The 26,991-nt window shown below is 45.3% G+C and overlaps 1 protein-coding gene across 1 annotated transcript in view; it reads right to left on the bottom strand.

The window, feature by feature from the left end:
- The window catches only part of TENM4 (teneurin transmembrane protein 4), a 385,687-nt gene that overhangs the window by 187,626 nt on the left and 171,070 nt on the right, over positions 1-26,991 (bottom strand). Inside the window, exons 6-7 of the mRNA XM_065882183.1 lie at positions 7,927-8,097; positions 908-1,122 (exon numbers count right to left, since the gene is read on the bottom strand). Of these exons, the coding sequence (XP_065738255.1) occupies positions 908-1,122; positions 7,927-8,097 (386 nt within the window). The remainder of the gene's footprint in view (positions 1-907; positions 1,123-7,926; positions 8,098-26,991) is intronic.

Genomic DNA, 26,991 nt, shown 5'->3' with positions numbered 1-26,991 from the left:
TAGGAAGACTGCCTTTGGCCAGGGAATGTCTGATGGATGCCTATGATTTATATTACTCCAATCCCAGGGCTGGGAGGACCTCACACAAGTCTGCTCTTAACCCATCATAACTGGTAATGTGTCAATCATCCTGGCTGAGTTTTTTTTTTTTTTTTAATTGAAGTATAGTTGATTTACAATGTTGTGTTAATTACTGCTATATGGCAAAGTGATTCAGTTATACCTATATATATATACATTCTTTTTTAAAATATTCTTTTCCATTAGGGTTTATCACAGGATATTGACCACAGTTCTCTGTGCTATACAGTAGGACCTTGTTGTTTACCCATTCTATATATAAAAGCTTACACCTGCTAATGCTGGCTGAGTTTCTTAATTGTTTCTAGTGTGCGTGTGTCTGGGTAAATGTGAAGCCCTGAGGAGAGAAAGGATGCTTTGCTCTGAGCCAGGTCCTGCACTGGCTGCCTTCTAGATGTGCTTCTCCACTCTTCACAACAGCCCTGTGAAGTGGGTATTGTTATCACCATTGGCTAGATTAGGAAACTTGCTCTGAAAGGGTGTAACAGGCTCAAGGTCACATAGCTGATAACAAGAGGATTCAAACCCAGGTCTCTCTGACTCCAAAGTGCATGCTTTTTTCTCTAGATTACACTTCCTGGATAATTTAACTTCGAGACTGGGTACTAGTAAAAAAAAGGCTATTGAGAGATTTCCTAGAAAGTCTTCCTCTTAACAAGCTCCAAGGATACAACCCTACTCATCCGAAAGGTAAGGTCTGAGAGAGGGCAAATGGATGAATGGGCTATAAAATACATGAAATTTCCTTCAAGCTCAGAGATCCAGGCTTAAGCATTAGGCTTCTTGACTTAGGCTTCTTGAGCAGGGTCCGTGGGGTTCTGGTTACCTGTGTATGTGAAGGAGGAAGGCCTTTTCTGCCGTAAATGCCGACCAGAGCCGCCTTTCCCAGAGACACATTGAATTTCAGATGCATAGGATGGTCTATGAACACCTGAGATCTCCAGAAAGTGCCAGGAGGAATCTTCTGGGAAGCCCGTCTCCCCACGTCGATTTCTCCAGAGTCTATAAAACTGTCCTCTGGAAAGAAACTACTGGGCTTTCCTACCAAGACACGGGGAAGGGAAGACAAAAACATCACCGTTAGCCACACGTGAAACCAGGGATCAGAGCATCTGAGCAAGCAGGGCTCTCCGATGCCTCCCACTCCTCTCTACAACATTTTGCTGCCAGCCCACCCCCTGCCCCAGACTCCCCCACTGAGGAGTAAGAATGCCCAGAACTTTTTTTTCCAATGATGCCCAAATTGTTCTGCTAAAAATATGCATTCTTCCAAAGCAGAATGGGTCCTCCCCAAGGGCCATCTGTTTACTGCATAATTCCACAGCTTGTTAAGATATATTTTGATCCTAAAAATAATCACTTGCAGTCACATGAGAATAACTGTATATGTGTGTGTGTGTGTGTGTGTGTGTGTGTGTGTAAAAGCATGCATGCTAAAAGAGAAAAGATAGAGGGAATGAGGTGTTGTTATTAACTTTCCAACTCAGAATGGTTCCCCCAGCAGTGGGAAGCATGACCTGAGTAGAGTCAGGTAAATTTTACAAGTTCACTAGTTTGTGTGTAACTGGGTGCCAAATTCCGAGGCTCAGACATGTGGATGAGAGTTTGTGTTGGGAGGAGGGGTAGGGTTGGGGAAGATGAGGAAAAGGGTACGTCTGAAGAGAGAAAACATTCCTGAAAAACGCTTCTTTGTCTTGGATGGAGGGCTATGAATATCACTGTGCTAAAGTAGGTAAAGATGAGGGGATTTTTCAAGTTCAGGCACAAACCTTATGACATACTTGGAAATTCAACCCAGGCCCCCAACCCTGCAGGTTGCTGGAGTGGGGGGGAGTGGTCAAGAATAAGGTCTCTTGCCCAATTCTGTCACCAATTAGGAGACTGACAGCTTTTTGAGGGCACCCCAAGTGCCAGGAAGGAAGGCTGCTTATCAGACTTCCTCTGTTTAGTAATTAAACACACTCACATGTGAAAAATATAAACCCTAACTTCCTGCCAGACATCAGCCCTCTGAAGGGTTGGGCGGGGGGCAGAAGGAGAGGACAGGGACATTAGAAGACCACCCTTAGGACATTAACAAGCCAAAATCAAGTCAACAGACCACATTTTATTTGTCATTAGAAAGACCTCTGGGTATCCTAGTTCCAAGGTTTGTGGTGGTGTTATAGATGTTGGAAGAGACACTTCAGAGACCGAGAATCCATTTATAAAGAAAACACATTTGTGGGAACTTTTTATGAAAAGCACTTGGGGAATAAGAAATTAAAATGTCATTTTTTTCCCCTAGCTTTGTAAGATTCCTTACAAAGCACATTTGATGCTGAAATGGAGCTTGGCAGGGCACTGTTGCAGTCATAAAATATTTTACTGTTTTAAATAATAAAATTCAATTTAAATGTTAAACTTCTCCATATGTTATCATTCCTTATAAACTCCTAGGCAGAAACATCAGGTTTTTAGCTTTAAACCGTTAAAACGTTATTTTAATTAAAAATATGCCAACAAAAAAGTTAAAATGCATGCTCTCAATAAAAGTATCACTACTATTCTGTCCTTAGCATGGGAAAGAGCTTGCATTTAATTCCTTTATGGAAGGAATATGCCCCAGACTTTTACCTTGAAAATGTAGACACACACAAACCATGGCACTGTGTTTCAAAGCTCAAAGACAGAAGCCAAATTCACAAAGCATTAAGATGGAAGAGAATTACTTTCACATTCTTCCTTATCTGATTTTTGGGTTCCCAGTACCACAATCCTTTTATAGTCCAGGAAGAAGATAGTATACCCTTCAGCTTATAATTCTGTTAGGGAAGCAGAACTAGGAGGGAGTATGAAACAAAAGCAGGATGAGTTCTGAGCTCTTTACCGCTAGAAACTGCACAGAAACAAGCCCGAGACTCCTAATTCCAAGGACTCATTTCCTTTGTGAGTAGGTAGGAGTCAAGAGCTGATGGGATTTGAGAATTGTCTGCATTCAAATAATTCCTGTGTCTGAGAATGAATAATGGAAACTTCTCCCACATTTTGGCATGCCGTTGGAGAACCCTGCACAGTTCATTTCCCCTCCAGTGAGCGTGTGCTTAGGAGACAGCTATTGAATCAGCTAAGTTCTTTCGCCTCACAGGTCAGAGGTCAAGTCCAGAGACTCTCCAGAGGTCTGCAGGCCCCAGAGGCATAAGTAAGTTGGATCTTACCCCAGAGGAGTGGCAAAAAGGAATATTCTTTTCTAGCACTCTAGTATTTCACCAAAGCTGGCCAAAATGGGAGAAAAAAAAATCATATTTGGTGTGTATACAATGATATAAAAATAGTATATTCTGGTCTACGGCACACTCCCAACCAGGACCTTGACTTTCTTGGCTGAGTCTGTGACGGCCACTCTGGAGCTTAGGTTCAAAAGTGACCTTTGTACCAGAAGTCACCCTGTCCAGATCCTTAGGGAAGGGGTCACAGGCCCAGTCTAAAGGAAAAGTTTGAGAGGGAAAGGGCATCCTCATCTTAGAATTTAACCTTTATCATTCTTCCCTTCTGGTCCCTAGTGGTCCCCACAGGGACTAACCCTAAGGATGAGATGGAAGCTTCTGGGAGGGAAGACCTACAGCCCGCCGAGTACCTGTGTCTGGTGGGAAAGAGGCATGAGATTTGCTGGGCTAAGGGCTGTTCAGAGTGAGACCACCCTCATCCTTTCCTGTCTTTTAAAAACCCTTACTGCCTTTCTCTCTCCAGATCTTATAACCTAAGATTCTTTATTCTTAATTTTGAGCACCAAGATGTGAGCACTAGGATAGGAAATATCCCACTAAATGACAATACCCACTGTGTAGGTGGTGGAGTAGTGACAGGGGGTAGAGGGTAGAGGCAGTTGGAGGCGAAAAGTCCTGTGAATAGAACTCTTTTTATTCCTACCTACATTCTGGAAAACGATAATAATAATAAACATTATTAGCAGTAATAGTAATAGAGGTAGCAGTACTAATAGTAGTATAATCTATCATTTATTAAGTTCCAACTACGTACTGGGCATCTTTATATGTATCGGTTCCGTTACTCCTCACACTATGAAAATGTATATACGGATGCTCAGAATGCCTAAGAAACCACTGAGATGGAGCCATTTGGGCTGCCCCTTTATTTATTAGAATATGGCTTCTTAGAACACTAAATTGATAAATCATTACTTAAAACTCTTCCAAGATATTCTCAATGGTGGCAGAGTGCACTGACCCTCTTTAAGAGTGAGGGTCCAATTTAATTCACAGTCCTAGCGGGCTTAATACCAAGGCTAGACCAGGAAGATCCAAGGCCCGTTGGAGAACTTCCTGCCACCCTGGGATACAAAAAATGGACAATTTTTATGAACTAGGATCCCACACACAGGCCCCAAAGTTAAAGGGAGACAGTATCTCAAGACATTCATAAGAAGGACGTTATACAATCAGTGCGTGCCCGAGAGGCTTAACAAAGTACAAAGAGCTTAACTCAGAATTAAGGAGCTCCAACAGCACGATTAGGTTTCACAGGGCAGATTCTACTGGTAACAGTCCTTTTCTTTATAAAGATATACAGATTTGGGCTTCCCACAGCTATGCTGTGGAAACATGCAATCATGTCTATAAAAGAAATTTCTCAACAAATTACTGAAATGATTGGATAGCTCAAATAAGGGAGATTTGGAAGAACTGAAATTCCATGCACTTCCCAAGTTCAGTCTTTATTTTCCTGAACTGAGATTTATCCAGATAGGTTCTAAATTCCTAATCAACCAACACTCTCCCCCCTCCCTCCACATTTTTGGTTCTTTTCAATGCAATAACTTGCACAAAGATTTCTTTAGTTTCCTTAGCAACTGTTTGAAATTTATTTGGTTATCAAAATAAGCTGTTCCATTTTGGAGAGCCCAGCTGAGCCTGTGTGCAGCAATTTGCATGGTTCAAACTGATGGGCAATTTTGATTTCACTGCAGAAAGAAGAAAATACTATCCCTGGCCCACCAATTAAACCACCAGAAATGCTTGTTTATTCAATGCTTTTTTCCCTTTCTCCATTAATGCATAACATAAGTTCTTATGGTTTTACTTCGAAAAGCTGCTGTATTTGGTTTCCAACCCATGACAACCCTGAAATGGTTAGAGCCACTTTGAAAATATAGTATAAATCGCAGTTTGATGTTATTCTCAAAGACACAATGAACCTTTAAAATACTGGGTTCATCATATAGTTCACTTGTATAATTAAAAAATATATACCCTTTAAAAATATCCACAAATGCCCCAGACTTTGTGGGATCTTTGAGGGGAAAATATTAATTAGTCTGGATTTCTGAGATTCTAATAACTGACATGGAATGGCTTGGGATTTGGGTGGACAAGAAGAAAGGAACTAACATTTGTTGAGTGCTTCTTCATACCTAGTCTTTGAAAAGATAGGTGTTAGCAACCCTTGTTCCACAGATGAGGAAACCAAGGCCAAAGGAGATGGAGTAACGGGCCTGAGTTAACAGAGCCAATAACTGGCAGGGCCAGGACTCAAATCCTGGACTGTCTGGCTCCAAGGCCTATTATCCTCTTTCCATCCACCACACTGCTTCCCCTACCATTGTGGAACAGGGCTCTAATCTTAATTCCGGAATCAGCTCTCGGATACCCTCAGAAGGGACAGGAAATATGCACTCACATCAGGGTTAAGGACTTTCCCCCTTGAGATACGTCTAAGGAACTAGATTTTTAACAACACAATTAAAAACGTAAACTGAGTAGACACTGGTTTGACCAAGGCAAAAGAAATTAAGAACCATGTGGTCTCACATAAACTATAGGAATATTTGTCCTCTGTTTCTCCAGACCAAAGTATTTTTTTGTCACAGTAATTGCTTTTGATGCTGACCACCTTCCAGCATTGCACTGCATTTTAGGAGTTTGTAAACAGGCTTTCCATTTGCATTAGTAATGACAGATAATCCCTTTAAGCAAAAATACGCCAGTGAAAGTAAACCAATAAGCTGGTGCAATTTTATTTTGTCTCTTATCTGCACCTCCTGCTCCTTGGGAAAAAGAAAACAAAACCTAAACAACCCACAAACTAATTTCATTATAGTGGGAGACTTTAGATAGAGCCAACTCCTGTTGAAAGAAAATCTGATAGAGAAAATACATTTTTCTAAATGAGATCTTTGAGGGATCCACACATCTTAAATCTGTGTTTGTTGATTCTAAAGACAGTTGTCATGTATGGTATTCACCATGACATCTGACACTATAAGCTGACACGGGAATCACAAGCCCACAGGAAGGACCATGGACAGGGCCAACCTGAAAAAAATTCTAAAGAACAATCTGGTTAATCATATGATGATTCTGTTACTAATTTCATATGTAGAACTTGTGAATTAGAATGGACGCTACAGATAATATAGCTCAATAACCTCCTTTTAAAGAGGAGGAAAGTGAAGCCCAGAAAGTCTTTCAAGGGATTTGCTTAAGGGCATCTCAAGTGGCAGCAGCTGGACTTGAACTCAGGGTTCTTGACTCCTAACCCAGAGCTCTTCCCATGGCTTCATCCATGCTCCCTCCATATCCTATTAAGGTGCAAAGAAAGTGTAAGTTATTCAATGTTTTAAGTCTTAGAATCTTTGTAAAGGAGAAGACTGGCTTTGCCCCCCGCAAAAGAGCAGGCAGAGGTTCTGATTAGGCTCTTTGGAAATGCCCTCAGTTCCCTTGAAGATGACCATAGGTCAAGAGTGGATTTTGGCCTTCACGACCATTCAGAGACCATGAATAGCTACTCTGGCCAAGCATATGCTACCCTGTTAACCAAACTGATTCCTAGAAGGCAAACTCTTGACAGGACAGGGAAGCTCAGAAGCCATGACCCAAAGTTAACTGAGCTAAGAGGAAAGAAGATGTAAGCAGTGAAGACTGGAGGCCGCTGTGACCACTTTGCTGACTGAGGTAACACCAGAGAGAGAAAGCAGGCCACAGGAGAAGGGCTGGTCGCACTGCCTAAAATGACAGCCAGCCTGGCCCATGAGCTCAGACACCCTTCCCGGTACCAATTTTTGTGGGTCTGCCACCTCTTGGCTGACAGTGAAAGAATCTGTGTTGATGGCGTGTTAGAAAGAGCCCTAAGAAATTCAGAACATGGGTCTATGGATGTCCCATTCAAGAATGCCGAACTCCAAATGTCACCACCACTTCCATCATTGAAAGAGAAACATCTGTGTCTCACTGTACAATGGAATTTCTTATCCTCATCTCCAGGGTCTTATAACCGTGAGGTGAGTCAGGTAGGTCAACTTATGGAGACTGCAAGAGCCCTGCAGTCACACAGACCTGGGCTCATGTCCCAAATTCCATTATTTACTGGCTATGTGACTCTGGCCAAGTAACTTAAGGTCACATGGTTGAAAATGCTAGAACAGCCGAAGTGGTGTTTCCATGGAAGCACAAGGTCCAAGGGTATTTCGCTTACAACACACCCTCTACCCACCTTGCCGCACCCAACTCCAGGAGACACCCACTCATCCCATGAGGTTGCCTCATCATGATTCCACATGATCAAAGACAGCCGCCCGGCAGCGTGAAAGCTCACAATGCTTCCCTCAGGGCATGGGATGGGATGTTGCTGAGCACCATGAACCCTGCCCAAGCCCCGCTATGAGTTCACAGTGACAAGGAACTGCGATGAAGACACAGGTGGCCTGGCAGCCAGTGTGGAGTGCAGAGGGATGGAGGAAGCACCAGAGCATGGAGCTGTGAGTCAGGCACATGGCGCGCAGCATGGCGGTCTCCTCGGTTCAAAGGCAGACACAGAGGACTCACGACACGAACAACACAGCAACCCTACCTTCCGTGGCTCCTTTGCCTTTCCTGTCAGAGATCTCTAACCCAGTGCCCCCTGAGGGATACAGGGAGACGTCCGTTGGCACAGGCCAACTGCTGGCTGTGTCCTCCGTGATCTCATACATCTGCCCCTCCATCGGCTGCAGGTGCCAGTTTAGGCCAAACAGGTGCATGGCTGTGGTGAGCAATGAGAAAAGTCATCTTTTTCTGCTGGAGGTGGAAATGGAACTCCCAAGCCAGAGGGGAGGACAAGTGGGGGTGGGGAACACAGGAATTCAGTTCAGTTCAGTTCAACAAAGAGCCCCTGAAGAGAGCTCTGGCAGTGCTGAGTGCTACACAGGGGACTGGGGCACAGAGATGATCCAGGCACAGACCCTGCCCCCGAGGGCTCACAGTCTAGGGGAGTGGGGAGAGGGGCAGGGATGAGGGAGTTTCAGGAGGTCCTGGCCTTTTTTTTAACATCTTTATTGGAGTATAATTGCTCTACAGTGTTGTGTTAGTTTCTGCTGTATAACAAAGTGAATCAGCTCTACGTATACATATATCCCCATATCCCCTCCTTCTTGCATCTCCCTCCCACCCTCCCTATCCCACCACTCTAGGTGGTCACAAAGCACCAAGCTGATCTCCCTGTGCTATGCAGCTGCTTCCCACTAGCTATCTACCTTACGTTTGGTAGCGTCCATGCTACCAAACGTTTGGTAGTGAGAGAGTCCATGCCACTCTCTCACTTCGTCCCAGCTTACCCTTCCCCCTCCCCATGCCCTCAAGTTCATTCTCTACATCTGCGTCTTTATTCCTGTCTTGCCCCTAGGTTCTTCAGAACCATTTTTTTTTTTTTAGATACCATATACATGTGTTAGCATACGGTATTTGTTTTCCTCTTTCTGACTTACTTCACTATGTATGACAGACCCTAGGTCCATCCACCTCACTACAAATAACTCAGTTTTGTTTCTTTTTATGACTGAGTAATATTCCACTCTTTATATGTGCCACATCTTCTTTATCCATTCATCTGTCAATGGACAGTTAGGTTGCTTCCAAGTCCTGGGTATTGTAAGTAGTGGTCTTGGCCTTTTGATTCAAAAGATAAATAACAATCTAGAGGAAAAACCTGCAATTTGTATCACCAAGGGTTAATTTCCTTAATAGAAAAAGAACTCCTACAAATAATAAGCAAAGTCCAGCAAGTCAGTAGGAAAACAGGCATAGGATATGAACAGATAGTTTACAGAATAAGAAATGCAATTGGCTCTGTCACATGAAAAGACTCTAGACATCACCCATAGTAGGAGAAATGTAAGTTAAACTCTGCAATACTGTGTTTCACATACCGTTTGGCAAAGATTTTAAAAAGGTTGAAGATATACAGTATTGGAAGAGAACAGGAGATAAGCACTGCCACACTCAGCTGGTACAAACCCTGGAGGGCAATTTGACAAAAGCTATCAAATCAAAAATACCCATGCCCTTTACCCTGGAACTCAGGGGTTCCAGTTCTCCTCCAGATATGTTCATATACATACAAAATGATGTACGTACAAGGTTATTCACTACGGTACTGTTTGTAATAGCAAAATATTGGAAACCAGTCCACCAATAAGGGGCTAGATAAGTTTTATTTATACAATATACTATGCAACCATAAAAAAGAGTGAGGAAGCTCTTTGTATATATTTTTCTGGAAGGAAAATTGTAACATTCAGAACAGTATGTTTGACATACTACATTTAGGTAAAAACATTTCTGCATATGTACAGAATATTTCTGGAAGGATAAGAAAGACACAGATAACGGTGGGTGTGTCCCGTGAAGGAAGAGATGGGACCTGCATTTCACTGTGTATCTGTTGCACATTTTGATTCTGTGCATTTTGGTGATTTTGTGCAATGCTGTGATTTTGATTCATGGGCATGCATTTCTGTTTCAAAACTATTTTTGCAAGGTAGCAACTGCTAAATAGTCTTCAACAATCGAGAAGAGACCATAAAACACCAGAGAACGGATGTTGTCCTTTAAATACACAATGCTTGCGAAGGCTAGGAAGCGTGTTTTCCAGAAAGGTTTGCAATCTAGTACAAAGCGTCGGCTTAAGTCCCACTGGCGATTCAAGACTTGAGCCTCATCAATGGCCCATACTTACCTCTTCTGGGACGCCTTCCCTGACTCCCCACATACAGAATCGCATACTCCAGTCCCCAACTCCCACAGCAACCTCTGTGTAGCATCACTCCTGCTGATGAACACTTTCTAAAAGCCCCCTCTATGCCAGGACCCATGGCTGACACTGAGCCAGAACTAAATCAGACGCTCCCTGCTTCCATGAGCTCGTAGTCAAGCAGGGGAGACAGACAGAAGGACTAGAAGGCCCAGAGGAGACAGTGGCTGACCCACTAGGAGGGTGAGAGGAACACAGGGAAGGATCGACAGAGATATGAAGGCCCATCGTAATTATGTTTACTGAGGACCAACTGCTTGCCGGGCAGTGCCCTGGGTAATTTGTATACATTACATCTAAACCTCGTGCAACCTTGCCAGACCCAATTTATAGATGTGGACATTTAATTAACTCAGAAGGTTAATTAAAATTTTGATAATTATAAAACTGTGATTTCTTGAGTGCTTTCCACGGGCCAGGCATTGTGCTAAAAGCAATAAATACGTTTCAAAGTTTCTTTGATCCTTGCAACAATCCTAAAAGGTGATAATGCCATTCTGCCGACGAAGAAACTAAGACACAGAGACATCAATTAACCCTGGGAAGGTTAAATGGCTAACAAGTGGCAGAGTCTAGACTAGAATCCCAAACTGCTGGAATCCTGAAATCACACACCATCCATCTTTCTGGCTGGAAGGCTCTTCCCACTTCACCATGCCGCTGCTCGCCAGCTTTTTCTAACAAGGTGGGTGGGGATTATAAAGACATCCCCTTTTACACATCAAGCAACGTCCAAGGCTTTTACATGTCTTTTTAGGCAGCAGTATAGGAGTCTGTGAGGTAGACGGAAAGTTGTGTTATTTGGCCGCAGTTTGTGGAAGAGTCACTGGTGGTCTGGAGGGGCTGTGTGACTGCCTTCAAGATGCAAAAAAAAAGTGTGTACAGGGGACCGGAGCACAGCATATCCTTATGACTCCTGATCCAAACACAAGCCACCGAGGAATACACACAAGTCTGGCTTAATCAGGAGAGCGTACGCTGGTAACAGAAATGCAATCAGACCCTTTGCTTTCTCTTCGGTTACTGTGATGCAGTGGGAAGTGTGCTGGACCAAGGGCAAGAAAACTGGTTTTGAATCCTAACTGCCACTTCCTAGCTATTCTCATCTGAGAAATGGGGATAAAAATATTTCAAAGAATTATTGTATCATATGTGATAATATATGGCAAAGCACTTTGTAAACTGTACATCTGTGTGATTGCTATATTCTATAACCATTATATTCATACCATTGATAATCCTGATAAAATAGTAGCTAACATTTATACAGCACTTTTTAGGTACCAGACACTAAATGAGGTGCTTTACACTGCTCCTGACCGTCTCTGTGTAGCTGTCAATAATAATAACGTTAATTTACCTATTAGAAGTGAATATGCTGCTGCTTCCAAGGTTGAATTAGCTCACATTTCTGCTTACCTTCTTACTGTTTTAATCTATTTATTGGCAACTCCAAAGGTAATGGAGAAATTGTTTGAATTGCGGACAACTCAGATATATGCAGTTAAACAAGCAGTACTTCTTTCCCGGTTAGAATCAATTATCTCATCTAAGTGTGCAAAAGAGTTGTCTTGTTAAAAGGTCATGAGAATTAACTAATCCCAGAATGAATAGAGCTCTCACAGCTTTGTGAAGAGAAACATTTTTGTCAAAGCTTTCTCTTATTTTATTTTACTTTTTTTTGCAGTACACGGGCCTCTCACTGTTGTGGCTTCTCCCGTTGCGGAGCACAGGCTCCGGACGCAGGCTCAGTGGCCATGGCTCACGGGCCCAGCCACTCCGTGGCATGTGGGAGCCTCCCGGACCGGGGCACGAACCCGTGTCCCCTGCATCGGCAGGCGGACTCTCAACCACTGCACCACCAGGGAAGCCCACTTTCTCTTATTTTAAACAAGATGCAAAAGCAAGTTCTCACGGTAAAAAATATGTGGCGGGGGAAGAAAAGCCAGTGGAAAGAGTGTTCCCGGTGAAAATGATCACAGGATCTGGCGTCCAGGGACGTTAATTAGGGCAGGGCAGTCCACAGCTGGATGGGGGAGGCTGCCGGCCAGAAGCCCAGAGGTGCATGCTGGCACCCCTTCCTCATGGCCTTGCACCTCGGCGATCACAAACAGAGGCCCACACAGCTGTGACGCCGGTGTGTCTCTCTGTGGCCTGTGGTAGATGTGCTCTTAGAAACCACCTGGGAAAGCCAAGTTCTGGATCCAGCTCTAACTTGGACTCTCAGGAGATTCAGTCCTCCAGAAATAATTCTGGAGGCTGGTGGGTAGGGAAGTGACTACAGGGCCACCAACACCAGGCTGACAAATGGCCGACTGGAAGGTAGGAGAACCACTGGCTGAAACCACCCACCCTGGCCAGGCACCACAGTTACCATTTGCAGGAGGTATCTTGCAGCAGGAGGTCCTCGTAAGGCATGCGGAACTAACAAGCCACCACCAACCGGAAGAATTGGGGAAATGTCAAAAGGAGAGAGGGGATGCCAGTTCATATGTCCTACTAACCTCCCAGAATCCTTCTCACTGGAATCCATCTTGGCTGAGTGATGCGCACGCCACCAGGAAGGACCGTGAGTCAGAGTGATTGGCTAGAGACAACCTGGAAGCTAATCCCATCACCATAAAACCCAAGACTGCAAGCCACGTGGCAGAGCAGTCCTCCTGGGTTCCCTCACCCTCCTGCTCTCCACCCGGGCACCTCTTCTCAATAAGGTCTCTTGGTTTGTCAGCACATGTGTCTCCTTGGACAATTCATTTCCGAGTGTTAGACAAGGGCCCACTCTCGGGCCCTGCAAGGGGTCCCCCCTTCCTGCAACAGTAAGATTTAGACAGAGGACAGGATGATACGGAGTCAGAGATGTGAAGTTCCACCAGTAATGTGGTCTTAAAGCCAAAATAAAAGGGACCTTTAATCTGTGATCCAGTCTTAAATATAAGTCAGGCTAGGGGCCCCTCAATTCTTTTACTGTATTGTTTGGTGGGTAGTCAGTTTTATAGTTCTGGGTTATGAGCGACAGAAAGAGAAGGAAGGGAAATAGTCTGCTCTGTTCTCCTCTTCCCAAACGACACAAGGCATACTCGGTCAGAGGCTGTCCAAAGAATACACAAGCTCAAGCAACCATTCGTCTTTGTCCTCGATAATATTCAAAGTAACAACAGTAACTCAAAACCTGGTATAATCTGAGTGCATACTACATGCCAAATTCTTAATTTATATTATTCGAATTAATCCACATGTAAAGATGGGTTGAAAAAACGTTATTGGAGAATGAATACAATGGAACTGAATGGAAATTGAGCTATGGGGATATATTCTGATTTACTCAGAGTAAGTGACCTAACATCACAGAGCTGGTATAAGTTTGAGGCAAGTTGCAAACTCAGGAGCCTGTGTTTCCCAGCCAAGCTTCCTCTTTTACACATTTTACTTTAAATAGGAGGTAAACTATGGGCAATCTAAAGTCACCAGCAAATAAAGGCTGAAGTTCATGTCTGGGGGTCCCAATGGTGATAATAAATAGTTCTTACCCCACAGCAACCCTCATTTAAAGCTGCAGATAGCGGTAGTTGCATGCTATCCAGACGACTTGGAAACAACAGTCATGGATCCAGAAAAGCTAAATAATATAAATGGTCCTCTCCAGGCTGCCTTAAGACCAGACTACTGAAACAATGTAAATTATAATGATCGTAATCCCTCCTTCCAGAGGAATTAATAGTAAGCACCAATGTACATCACAGGATTATCTAAATTACACCCCACAGTGTGTATTTATACCTGTTTGTGCAAAACTCTCCCAAGTACATTGAAAGTGACCTAAATAAGAAACCTGATACCGGTATCCCCTTTCAACTAGTTTGTAATTCAGTGAAAAGGTGAAAAGATGCTAAAGAGGTGAGAAGAAGGCTGTGGAAAGGTAGCGAGTTCACAGGATCACCCACGTTGAAAGGTTAATGATTTCTAAAAGCCAAGAGCTAGGGTGGGGGGAGTTTCTTACTCCCTCAGATCTGGTCAATTTGATCCCAGGGCTGACATTTTCCAGTCGCCTTTTTCCTGCCCGGCGAGACACGAGAGAGGGCTGGGAAAGTGCAAGCTCTGTCTTGACATTTTTAAGAAAAATGCTCAGTAGATGTTCAGACGTTGAAGGCTCCCCCCAGCGCCCAGCCAGCAGGAGGCAATTAACAAAGTCATTATGCAGAAGTCACCGAAGTACGTATAGGAGAGTTTCCACTGTCACATGCATGCTTCCCTTCCAAAAATCGAATGCACAAACCCAGTTGCGTCTGTAAATTAGCAGCTCTAGGTAGTGACTAGAGATGGTTATAACTTCAAGAAACTGTTGATTCAAGCAGCATTCTTGGTTTCAAAAGGCAGCAGGAAGCAACCCAGCTGCATGGCTACCTACTTTTCTGTTTTACATTATTAATGCTCTGTTGTTTGTTTGTTCTTAACTAGCATCATTTCTGTAAAATATAACTCACTGGAGTTCTCTGACTTATGGTCCTCTAATGTAGAAAGCAAAAAACAAAAAGGCAAGACAATCACAACAGCAGAACGACAGAGCTCCATCCCCCAAGTTCGTCTCCTGGTTTGGCAACAAAGCCACAACATTCCAAAGTGTCAAACCTAGAAGCCATATACACAGAGATGTACACTGCAGTGTACTAGTCAAAAAATCAGAAGCAACCTAGATGTCTTAAAATAGGAGAACTTGGCTAAACTATGATGCAAGTACTGGATGGAATACCAGGTACACATGTGAAAAAAAAATCTAGAAAGAGATATGTAAAAATGACATCAAGCTTTGAATTATAGTGGTAGGATGACTGACTAGTTTTCTTCACTAGTTTCCAAACTCACTTCCATGCTGTTTACATTAAAAAGGAAGTTCTACAGCTTGGTCTTAGGAGCACGAGGTAAAGAGGGACAACAGAGCCGAGCGGGGAGATCCTGATTTTGAGCATATGCCACGTGTCAGACACTTAGGCAAGGGGAATTACATACATGATTTCATTCAGACCTTACATAAGCCTTGAGAAAATCATTAGTATTCCCGTTTTACAGACGAAGAAAGTGGAGGCTCAGAGAGGCTGCATGACCTGCCCAAAAATACTTCCCAAGATACTTCCCAGATGGGAAGTGATAAAGTCACTTTTGAACCCAGGTCTGACTGGTCCCAAAGTCCAGGCTCACCTCTAGACTCTTGATGAGTTACAATGCCTGAAATTAAATTAAAATTAAGATAATTTTAAGGCAAGGCCTCTGCTGACAGTATAGCCAGGTTTTCTCTTTTGAGATGGTCTGTTAAAGGACCTTCATCTTAGGGGTAAAGCATGGGGTCCCCACCTGTTTACAACCTGACCACGGTAGACAGGGTTGACCCCTAAAAGCAAAACCATGTAAATGCAAGTAAGTGACTTTGGTAGAGTCAGTCCTCAAGTTTGGGTCTATCTGGAGTGTTCAGAGGCACATCATTTACTAGGTCCCTGACTTTGGGTAAATGACTTAGCCTCTCTGAGTCTCAGTTTCTTCATCTGTAAAATAGATAGTAATATTTACCTCAAAGGATTACATGAAATAATGCATGTCATGTGCTTAGAACTGTGCCTGGCACAGAGTAGGAGCAAAATCAATGGTAGCCGTCACCACCCTTGTCATTTTGCTCTGCTGATTTTCCTAATTCCCAGATCCCCTGAAAGATTTATTTCAGCCAGCTCTGTTCCATCACCTTTCCTTCTCTCCACACATTGCCCCTAATTTCCCTCCCACGCCAACCGCAAATTTCTTTGAGCTGAGGGCTCTCTCCCTACCCTGCTCCCATCAGCTGACAAGACGTTGGGCACAGGAACTAAAGATATCTGTCCAGCGGATAAAACAGTTTTTAAAAGCGGAATTGCTATAAAGCAGCCTGATAGGATCCCACTGCTGACTACGTGGGGCTAATTTTTAATCAAGTAAACACATTGCCTTTCTTCCTATCTCTGGATAAACCTGACTGCAACAATCAGGGTTACTGTCTCTCACCCCCAAATTAATTGTTTTCTGGAGAACGGACTCTGGCACAGTTAATCACTTTTCTGCACCATGCAATGCTGTGGGGAAAGGAGGCCTTTCAACAAGGATTCACTGGCAGCCGCTCAATAGTTCTGGAAAACAGGGGGGTGGGGGGATGGGCACGAGAGAAGGGGAGAAACAGGCACGCCCACCGTCAACGCGGAGGAGAAAGATCAATGTAAGTGGAGGGCACTGAAAACTGGTGACACGGCAAGTTGTAGGGGGACCAGGGCTGGAATCTAATTTGTGCAGAATGGAGTGAACGGCTATGACTGCAGTAATGGAATAAGAAAACTATCTTTTCTGGGCCCCTTTCACCCGACGGGCTCTACTAAGCCTTCTTCTGTGTATGACTAGCTTAGGGGTTGGCCACCTTGGACTGACCTCAGCCCGGTAATGTGACCTCTCCCTGCCCTACTCCCAATATAGCGCTGGCGCCAGACACAGGAAGATGGGAGGCACGAAGTACAGTTGGTTACGAGCACAGCCGTGGCAGCCAGACAGCCCTGCGTTCCTGTTCTCGTTTTCAGGTTTATGGTTATGTGACTTTGTTCCTGTTATTTAAATCCTTTGACTCCCAGCTTCCTCATCTATAAAATGGTGACAATAATACCTGTAGCTCCAAAGAACTGCTGTGAAGGTGAAAGAAAAGAATATATTTTATGAGCTTATTATGCTGCTTGGTATTTACTCAAATTTACTACCAGAGGGTAGCCTTCTACAGTGGTATCATCACCATCATTTGCAGTGTATATTAAGGTTTTCACTGAGAAAGTGAAGTACGGAGATTTCTTGAGGGAGTTGAGAAGTCTGAGTTTTTGCTCTGGTTGTGGGAGGGGGGATGTCGCTATGACTGAACCTGCCCCGCACTCAATGGGCAGATGAGACTCAGGCTTGAAGGGGGCACTTGGGGCAGAGCCTGGAACTGGGCTCAGCCCAAGTCTCCGGATTTAGTTCCGAGTTCTTTCTGCTAAATGGCCCTGTCACTAAGTCGCAGCAGAAAATCCTGTAAGAGCAGGAAAGGCCCCTTCATGGCTTGTTCTTCCGTCAGGCACTGCACTCCCAGACTAAAGGAGTCATCTTCTTGAGCCTAAAGTTAAGGGAATGAGCCCACAGGGCAAATGATATCAGGCCGCCAGCAGGCCCTCCCTTAGGGCAGGGATCATTTCTCTCATCTCCATCCCCCAGCACCTGGCCCACAGGAGAGAAGAAAAAGAGCAAAGGAAGGAGACAGACATAATTAGGATTATTACCAAAACAGTAACAGCTCCCACTTATTAAAACTTGTACCATGTGCATGACACAGTGCCGGAGGATGAACATTCATTATGTCATTTAATCTCACAGCTTTTTAAGGAAGATAGTATCTCCATTTTATGGATTAGGACCTCGACACACAGTGACAAAGTAGATATTATTAACCTGATTTTGGATCTTCAGAAAACCAAGGCCCCAGAACAGTCCATCATTGCACCATTCATCATGGCAGCACCAAGATCCAAACCCAGGTCCAGGTCACTCCACACCCTGAGCTCTTCTCAGACTGCTGTCAGAGCCCAGGGCAGGCTTCCACGCAGTCCTGATCAGAACATGCAGCTTCTGATCAAATCACTGCTGACAGAGCGGTCAAGGAAGTGACTCCACGCAGTGGAAGACCCACCACCTTGCCCTTCATACTCAAACCCTCGTTAAGGATCCAGGGAGCGAAATCACCCCAGGGTCGCCAGCCTGTTCAACTGCTCTGCTGGGGTGCGCAGCCAGCCCTGCCCTGGCAGAAACATGTCAGCCGCGGAAAGCTGGGAAAGTGCCTGTCATTTCCCGAGAGGGGGCGGAACGCTGGCCTAGAGCTCTGCTGGGTTTCCTTTCTCTGTGGTGCTTGCATCCAAGTGCCAAGACTATTCACAAGGCTATCTAAAGCATTTCTATAAATAGGTGTCTCAACTTAGCCAAGGACCAGCCTCTCATGTGTGAGGCCTTGTCCGCTCCTTCCTGTACCAACCATCAAAGGGGGCCGAAGGAAACACGGGGTTTGGTTCATGCTTGGGAGCTCCAGAAGGAGAAAGTGCCTGTTGCTAGGTTCCATTTCCATAGCTACTAGAAAACGTCCTGTTGCAAGGCTCTGTGAGGCACCCTCCCACTGCCTGATCTCCTTTGGCATATCAACCACGTAACTGGGTTTTTTTTTTTTTTTTTTCCAATGATCAAAGTCAATTAGGAGGTGGTCCCCACTGTACCTCTAAATGGAGTTTTAATTTGTGTGTATATTATTAGGATAGGCCTTTTCCCTCTGGAACAGTCACTTCAGCGGGAAGAATGAGGGTGGACAGCTTAACGCAGAGTCTGCCACCCAGATTTGTAACTAGGGATGATATTTCTTTATAATGAGAAGCATTCTGAAAGAGCATTTTAAACTCTCACAGAACAGTGTGTGATATCCCCCCTTTACTCTCCACAGCTTCCCAGCCTCCTGCCCACTGGAGCGTTTTCTAGCTCTTTGGGATCATACTACGTTTTCTTGCCTCTCTGCCCTGTCTGTGCACAGAGACAGGCACGCAATACGCACAAGTTCTCTGATATGCAGGGACCCCTGGTTTGGCTCAGTCCTTAGATTAGGAAGTTTAAGGCAGCACAGAGTTCCAGGAACCATGATGGTGATGATGGTGATGATGGTGATGGTGATGGTGATGATGATGGAGATGGTGATGAATGTGGTGGTGGTGGTGGTGGTGATGGTGATGGTGATGATGGTGATGATGATGGTGATGATGGTGAATGTGGTGGTGATGGTGATGATGATGATGGTGATGGTGAATGTGGTGGTGATGGTGATGGTGATGGTGATGATGGTGATGATGATGGTGATGATGGTGAATGTGGTGGTGATGGTGATGGTGATGATGATGGTGATGATGGTGAATGTAGTGGTGATGGTGATGATGATGGTGATGGTGATGATGATGGTGATAGTGATGGTGATGGTGATGATGGTGAATGTGGTGGTGATGGTGATGATGATGGTGATGATGGTGATGATGATGGTGATGGTGATGATGATGATGGTAATGATGATGATGGTGAATGTGGTGGTGATGGTGATGGTGATGATGATGGTGATGGTGATGGTGATGGTGATGAATGTGGTGGTGATGGTGAATGTGATGGTGATGGTGATGATGGTGGTGATGATGATGGTGATGGTGATGGTGGTGGTGATGGTGATGGTGATGGTGATGATGATGGTGATGGTGATGGTGATGGTGATGAATGTGGTGGTGATGGTGAATGTGATGGTGATGGTGATGGTGATGGTGATGATGGTGGTGATGATGATGGTGATGGTGATGGTGGTGGTGATGGTGATGGTGATGATGATGGTGATGGTGATGGTGATGATGGTGTGATGGTGATGATGAGGATGATGATGAATGTGGTGGTGATAAAAGCCACTGTTATTAATAGTACCAAGCACTGGGCTTAGTGCTTGATAAACACACTATCACTTAATCCTTGCAAAGCCCTAGGAGGTAGGTATTATTATTATCTTCATTTGCAAGATGAGGAAACTAAGGCTCCAAGAGGTCCAACAACTTGCCGAAGATCACACATTTAATAAGAGGCAGAGGGTCACTTCAGATCTGAGCCAAATCCAGATTGTGCAGAATCTGTCCCTAACCCCTGTACACGCTGCCTTTCTGATTAGATGTAAAACTGTGGAAATGACAGAAATGGAGAATAGAAAAGGAAATCTCGGAAGTATATGGCCCTGCCTTACTGCTCAAAGTTTGTTGGTGGTATTTTCCTGAGGATAGAAACTTGAGCATTTGAAACACTTGCTGAGCACAGTACCTGACGTTCCTCGTTGCTTCTCCCTGCCCAGGAACCTCTGTCTGTGTGGGTTTCTCCTGTCCCTTGAACACACAGCCTCCAGGCTTCGTTGATCTAACATCTCTACGTGGAACGGCCACTGCCTTTCCTATTTTTTTTTTTGCGGTACACGGGCCTCTCACTGTTGTGGCCTCTGCATCGGCTGGTAGACTCTCAACCACTGCGCCACCAGGGAAGCCCACCTTTCCTATTTTTAAAATCATTCTCCCATCCTTCGAGGCCTACTTCAAACCTTAACTCTTCTGTGAGGATTTCCACCATCGCCCCAAGCCAGAAATGCCATCTGCTCTCCCCTCCCCAGCCCCGGTTCCTGACCATTACTTCAGCACCTGTCCCTTGCACACCACCCTGACAGTCCATATCCAGGTGCTTCCCATCCATCCCTTGCTGGCTCTGTTGTCCACCTATGTAGGCAGCAGAGCAGATCTGCAGAGATAGCTGGACTCCCAGCTCTGGCCCTTACCAGCTATGCATCTGCAAATACGTCACCTAACCACTCTGACCCTCAGTTTTTTCATCTGTAGAAAGGGAAAGAATACAAAACCACCTCCCAGGTTCTTATAAGGATTAAATTTAAGGCAAGTCCTTTTGAAGTGTATTGAAAATATAAGACATCATTATTATGTTGTTTAAAAGTTAATCAATGAAAGAAAGAACACCCAAAGTTTAATACACAGACTAATGCAAAGATTTACATGTGAAACTTTCTACACAGCCCCAGACCGATACCATTAGGGGTAATCACAGTACAATTCAATGGACTTAATGCTCTACAGAAAAGTGAGGAGGCATAAACAAGCAAAAGAAGAGTTTCCAGTTTTCAGGTAAAGAAAAATGCTACTTCTCCTAAAATTCTCATTTAATCTTTGTTACCCCCAACTCCATCTCCTCTCAAATACCTTTTTTTCTGCATCCATACTGGGTGGTGTCATGTGTGTACTCACACACAGAGACTCATACACTAAGACACACATAGGAGTCCAATGAGTCTGTCTTGCTGTAGAATTCTACAGATGGCCTGAGCGGTAAAATTTAGGACAATGTGATGAAATGCAGGCCACAGCTCAATTAATGATACTGGCATTTTTTCTCTTCCCCCACTGGAGGATGTGAACAAAATCCTAACTCCAGGCTCAAAGGCACAATAAATCTAGCTGTTTGCCACACACCAGCAGGAAAGGCTCCCTCCAAAATGTAATGTTACACTGGTGACAATCTAATGCCACAGTACATGAAGCCTGGAGAACAGGTGAATCAGATAACACGAAGGGCTAGTGCTCAATAAGCGATGTGTACCGAGGTCCCCTGATGACATCTGGGCCTCCTTTGCTCTCCAATCCTGAAGCACTCTGGGTACAAACCACAGCTCCACTCAATGCCACAGGTACATAGCAATCCTGGCACAGTGCATGGCCCAGGGCAGATGGATGCTAATTTTTCTTCCTTAGGAAAATAAGGTAGTTTCTCTCTTTAGTAAGGAGCTCTGTGCATCCTCTCAGCAGTTCAGATCAGGTGAACCGTCCCAGCCCCGCTCCAGCCCCACTCCAGCTACGGGAATCGTAGAGCACAGTGGGAAGAGGGCAAGCTCTGGGGGCAAATCCTGGCTCTCACACTCACTAGTGACGTGGCCTTGAACAACTGACTTAATAATTTCCTCAGGTCTCGGTTTCTCATCTATGAAATGGAAATAAAAATAGAATGGTACCTAGCACCCGGCTGGTACCTGACAAATATTTGTTGGATAGGTAGGATTGTTAAGAAGATTAAATGAGGAATATATATAACACTCAGAACATGCCTGGAACATGGTTAGCTCTCAACACATGTGAGCTGCCACCTCTGTTCGATCAGGGTAGGTTGCGGGAGGGAAGCTGGGAGCAGGGGCAGGGGAAAGTCCCAGACAGAATGGCAAAGCACCCCCTTGTTTGCTCTGAGCCTTGGGTATGGAGCACAGCAGCAGGGAAAGGCGTCAGAGGTGGGCTCTGAGAGCTGGCATGGTCTACATAAGGAACACAGGACTTGGATTCAGAAAATCTGGTTTCTAGGCCCAGCTCTATTACTTACCAGTCATTCCAGGTAAACAAGTAATTTAACTGCAGCAGGCCCAGTTTCCCCATCTGGGGCTTGCAGCGAATAATCCTACACAGTGCAGAGACTGCTGGAGAGGACTGATGGGTTTGACAGGCCTCACATGAAGGCAAGGGATTTATTATGTATCTGCCCAGTGGAGCCTCTGTTCTAAGGGGGAAGGCAGCCAGCGTCCTCCTGCAGTGCCTGTGGTTTCCGTAGTTCTACATTCAAGAGCCTTCAGTAAGAGAGAGACTGAGGCCCGCAGTAGATCCAATGCACAGATGGATAGTTTAATGCACAGTCTTCTGACACACGTGCCAAAAAAATAGCCAACATTCCTCTCTATTGTCCTTTGCCTTTGTCTAGACTGTTCCATCTTCCAGAAAACCATTCCTAGCTTCTCTTTTAACATCTTACTTGATTTACAAGGCTCAGTGCCTTGGGGAAATTTACCTGATCTTCCTGGTTACAATGAATTGCTCTCTCCTTCAGGCTCCCACAGGGGTAAAGTTCAAACTCCAGTAACATGCTTTTATCATCTGTCTACTATTGCCTTGGGCTCCTACACATCTGGCTGTCTATGAAACCACGGAAGACTCAAAGCAGTGATGCTAGCTTACCTGGCTTTGTCTGTCACTGTAGCCCAGGACACAACCCAGCAGGCAGGCTCAGTTGAATGCTCCCCAGTGTCTCAAACCTGAGCTTGGGGAAGCTCCCTCGACTTCATCCCAGATTACCTGAAATCCCTGCATCTGCAGATGGCCCTTCGCTGCTGAATCTTGGGTTCAAATCTCTGGGTGATCCAGCTGCCCGGAAGGGTGAGATCTGTATTTCCTCAGCACCCACCATGGACCACTCACCGAACTGGACCTTTAGCAGATGTTCTGTCACTTAAACACCTCTTGGATATTAATGGACAAAATTATCCATGAGGAAACCAAGATGCAGAGAGATGGAAAAACCTGTGTGAGCACGGCTGGAGGGTGAAGTCTGTGCTTTTGCTATTAGACTGTACTGCTGTCTTTAGGAGGATGAAGCCTTTTAGTTGTGGTTTTGTTGTTTTACTGATGGAAGGAAAAAAACACTGTGTTTCTTTACTGCCGTCTCACTTCCTCTCCCCTTTCCCGCCCCTCTCTTTTTTTTCCCCCTGAAATGAAGAGCCGCTTGGCTGGGCTTCCTCACCTCTGTCCCTAGCCTGCAGCACAAAGCACAGCCCTGACTGTACGGACCTCCTCTCTGCAAGCCAGGTATTTACGACAGTGAAAAAACAGCCATCAGGGAGACCACTCTCACTTTCTCTCTGCATCGAAGTGCAATTAAATTATGTTATTTCACAGTAATTAGTTCAGAATAAAAGCAAGGACTTGGGGACATGTTCTTTCCAAGGATGCTAAAAATCTGTAAAAATCGATTCCTTTTCCACACTCCCAGGGTGCAGTTGGGGAAGGAGCACCCCGGCCACATAGCTGGGGCTACTCCCTGACCAACCACGGCTATGCTGCCTCTTTGGGGGCCTTGAAACTACCCACAGGACAAGGCCCCCCGAGTCCTGGGACAGTGTGTTGTCTCTGGAGCTGCCACTGTTATAAAAAAATGAATATACTAATAAATTCGGGTCCTTTCTTTTTTGAGGCATTTCCAAACTCGGGACGGCTTGGCCCTCAAATTCAACACAACTTGTTTGCTAGGGGGAGAGGAAGACAGATGTCATTCACTAGTGGCTCTTATTAGAAAGAACTAGGTGCCCGATGGTCATTGCATCCCCAGAACAGCCTATTACCTGCTTTCACAGAGGAGGAAACCGAGGCTCAGAGAGGGCAAGGTTCTCGCTTCAAGTCTCACAGGTGTAAGAAAAAGACAAAGTCTGTGCCCTACGCCGACTACATTTTGGAAGCCACCTCTGGTATTCTCTCCCCTTAGTTTCCAGTAACCATTTTCACTCTCACATGATCTCCCTGCCTCTAGACTTTTCACCTCTGTTCCCTCAGTTCGCTTCTGGTCCCGACGTCCCTCCTTTCTCTCCTTCAACAAACTTTGGCTGAACGCAGGCTACATCCTGCCACACCCTGGTACGAGAAGCTGTGGCTATAGCACTGGGCAAGACAGAAATTGCTTCCACCCCCATGGAGCTCACAGTCTGACGGTGGAGACAGAGCTGAGCGAATCCAAGACATAGTCCGCGGCTGCAATGACCGTGAGACCCCTGAGCACTATAAGAGCATATGACTGCGTTCCTGGCTTACGGCGAAGGGGTCAGAGGAGCTTCGCTGAGGAAGGGACGTGTGAGCTAGGCTCTCGAAAGGGAACTGACTGGGAGAAGGCGTGTGGTTCCTTCCAGGAATGAAGATCCCTTTACCTCTCTGGGTCTCGGGGCCACCTGTAACCTCCCCCGGCCCCCATTCATTAAACCAGCTGACCCACCAAGATCAGACACAAAGCTGCATGCTAGCAGCACTGTGGGGAAACTGGACACCTAGCTGGGAGCCTGGGGATTCAGTCCTTTCCTTCTGAGGAGCCCCTAGCAAGGAGTGAGTCACAAGAGCTTTAAACTGTCCATATCTTGTGACCCCCCAAAAAAATCCTGCTCAGGGGGACACACCCTCCCCAAAGTAAGTGAAAGAAGAAAACAGAAGAGGTTTTCTTTCATTCTGGTTACAGAAGTGCTATCTATAAGAGCAAACAGTTGGAAACAAAGGAATACAATGATATAATAATGGCACCAATATGATAAAGGTATTAAACTTGACAAGAATGAGAATTTTGTGTCAATACTTAAAAATGTGTACAAAAAGATGGTCCCTGAAAAAGGCAGAAGAAAATACACATGCTGACTACACGGAGGCTTGTGGCTGTGATCCTCCAAGGAGGTCAAGCACAACACACAGAGAACCCTAGAATGTTTCCGTTGTTTGCTCTCGTATCTTAAATTCTAAATCATGTCTTTAAATTTTCTCAAAAACACTTTGATGTCTTAAAGTTTGAAGGTTATTGTAGGTAACACCTGATTTTGAATCCAGTAAATAAATCACTTCTTTACTACACATCTCAAAAACGGTACCAAAAACTACCGAGATGTGGAACGGATGAGTGGTGGCCCAAGGCTGAAGATGAGGAAACAGGACTGATTTTAAAAAATGGAACTTTTGGGGTGACAGAAGTGTTCTTTTTTTTTTTTCCCCCGGTACGCGGGCCTCTCACTGCTGTGGCCTCTCCCGTTGCAGAGCACAGGCTCCAGACACGTAGGCTCAGCAGCCATGGCTCACGGGCCCAGCCACTCCGCGGCATGTGGGATCTTCCCGGACCGGGGCACCAACCCGTGTCCCCTGCATCGGCAGGCGGACTCTCAACCACTGCGCCACCAGGGAAGCGTGTGTTCTGTGTTTTGATGGTAGCGATGGTCACACAACTCTGTCAGAATTCATAGAATGGTACAACTAAAAACTGCTAATCTTCTGTATGCAAATGATATCTCAATAAATCTGCTTTTAAATACAAGCATTCGGGGCCTGATGGCTGAGTAGGTGTACAGGTGAGGGAGACACGCCCGAGTGTGGTATGGGTCTCAATCCTAGTCTTGGGCCCTGAACACTGCTAGGACAAGAACTGAGAAGAGTGGGGATACTTCTCCTGGAGGGCAAATGATGTTATCCATTTGCCCTCCAGATCCACCCTATATCCTTCTCTACCCTGCTCTGTGCCCGGGGAGGCTGATCCACATGGTCTGGACCAATGGTCCGCTTGGCCTCTGGCTCTTGGTTGGGTTCAGTCACCAATGGGAGAAGATCGGAGGGTGGGGAGAGCATGAGGTCCGCAAGACGGACAATTTTCTCTCATGCTGAGCTGAAGCATGTTGAATGACTTAATCATTTCAGCTAGTCTTTTGTTTACTCCTGTTTTACAGGTTCAGAAACTCATCCGAAGAAGATTAAGTCCTCGTATGGGTGGCATAGATAGGAATGGCAGAAGGATAATGAGGACAAGATCCCCTGGTCTGTGGAGCTGGGGCACTTAAGAGTCGCCCCTCTCACTGCAGACACCGCTCTCAAGCAGCCCACTCCAGACAGGCAGCTGTCTTGTGAGGGAAGTCTTCTCCCAGAGCTGGAATCGGCCTTCCCATCATTTTCAGCCAGAGGGCCTTGTTCTGCCCTCGGCAATCTCACAGAGCAAGTCTGCCCCCTCCTCTGCGTGGCGGCGTTTCAGACCGCTGCAGGGGGCCACGCTAGCCTCCTCAAGTCCTCCTTTTGGGGGGCTGAAGGATATTTGTCTGGAGTCTGTCATAAGGAGAACAATCTATATATATCTTGCTATTAGCAATTCCTGCAGAGCAGCATGAAGGAATCAATCTTGGAGAGAAAGCCTTTAAATACAGCATCGTGTATCTTTATCACTTTTTTCTCCACCTAAAAGATCAAGTTCAATCATCTCCGTTTCCCATTCTTTGGGCTATAAAGCTAAATCTATGGCTTCTGTCCAAAAGGCCTGATGTGAAGTCGAAGAAAAAGGGGAGAAAATGAGCCTTACTGCTCACTAATAACACCCAGGCCCAGAGTGCAATGGGCCTGTGCTTAGAAAGCAAATGGCATCTGAGATCCTGATACTGCATGAGCTGTTCGAACCAGATGCGGATAACTGCGGGGCAGCAGCGGGTACAATCACCCTGGCCTCTATTTCTAATCCTTTCTCTACTCATTTCATGTCCATTTCCCCAGTACCTGAACCCCAGGACATAAAATGCGCATTTCTGCCACCATGCTTGTGCCCACGCTATCCTGCCTAGAAAACCCTGGGCAGATTTTACCATCTTGCAAGGTCTTTTATTCAACCACATCTTACTGAGCA

This window comes from Phocoena phocoena, chromosome 8 (genome assembly GCF_963924675.1).
Source record: "Phocoena phocoena chromosome 8, mPhoPho1.1, whole genome shotgun sequence".
In the NCBI taxonomy this organism is placed as follows: Eukaryota; Metazoa; Chordata; class Mammalia; order Artiodactyla; family Phocoenidae; genus Phocoena; species Phocoena phocoena.
This window is presented reverse-complemented; position numbering and strand designations above follow the sequence as displayed.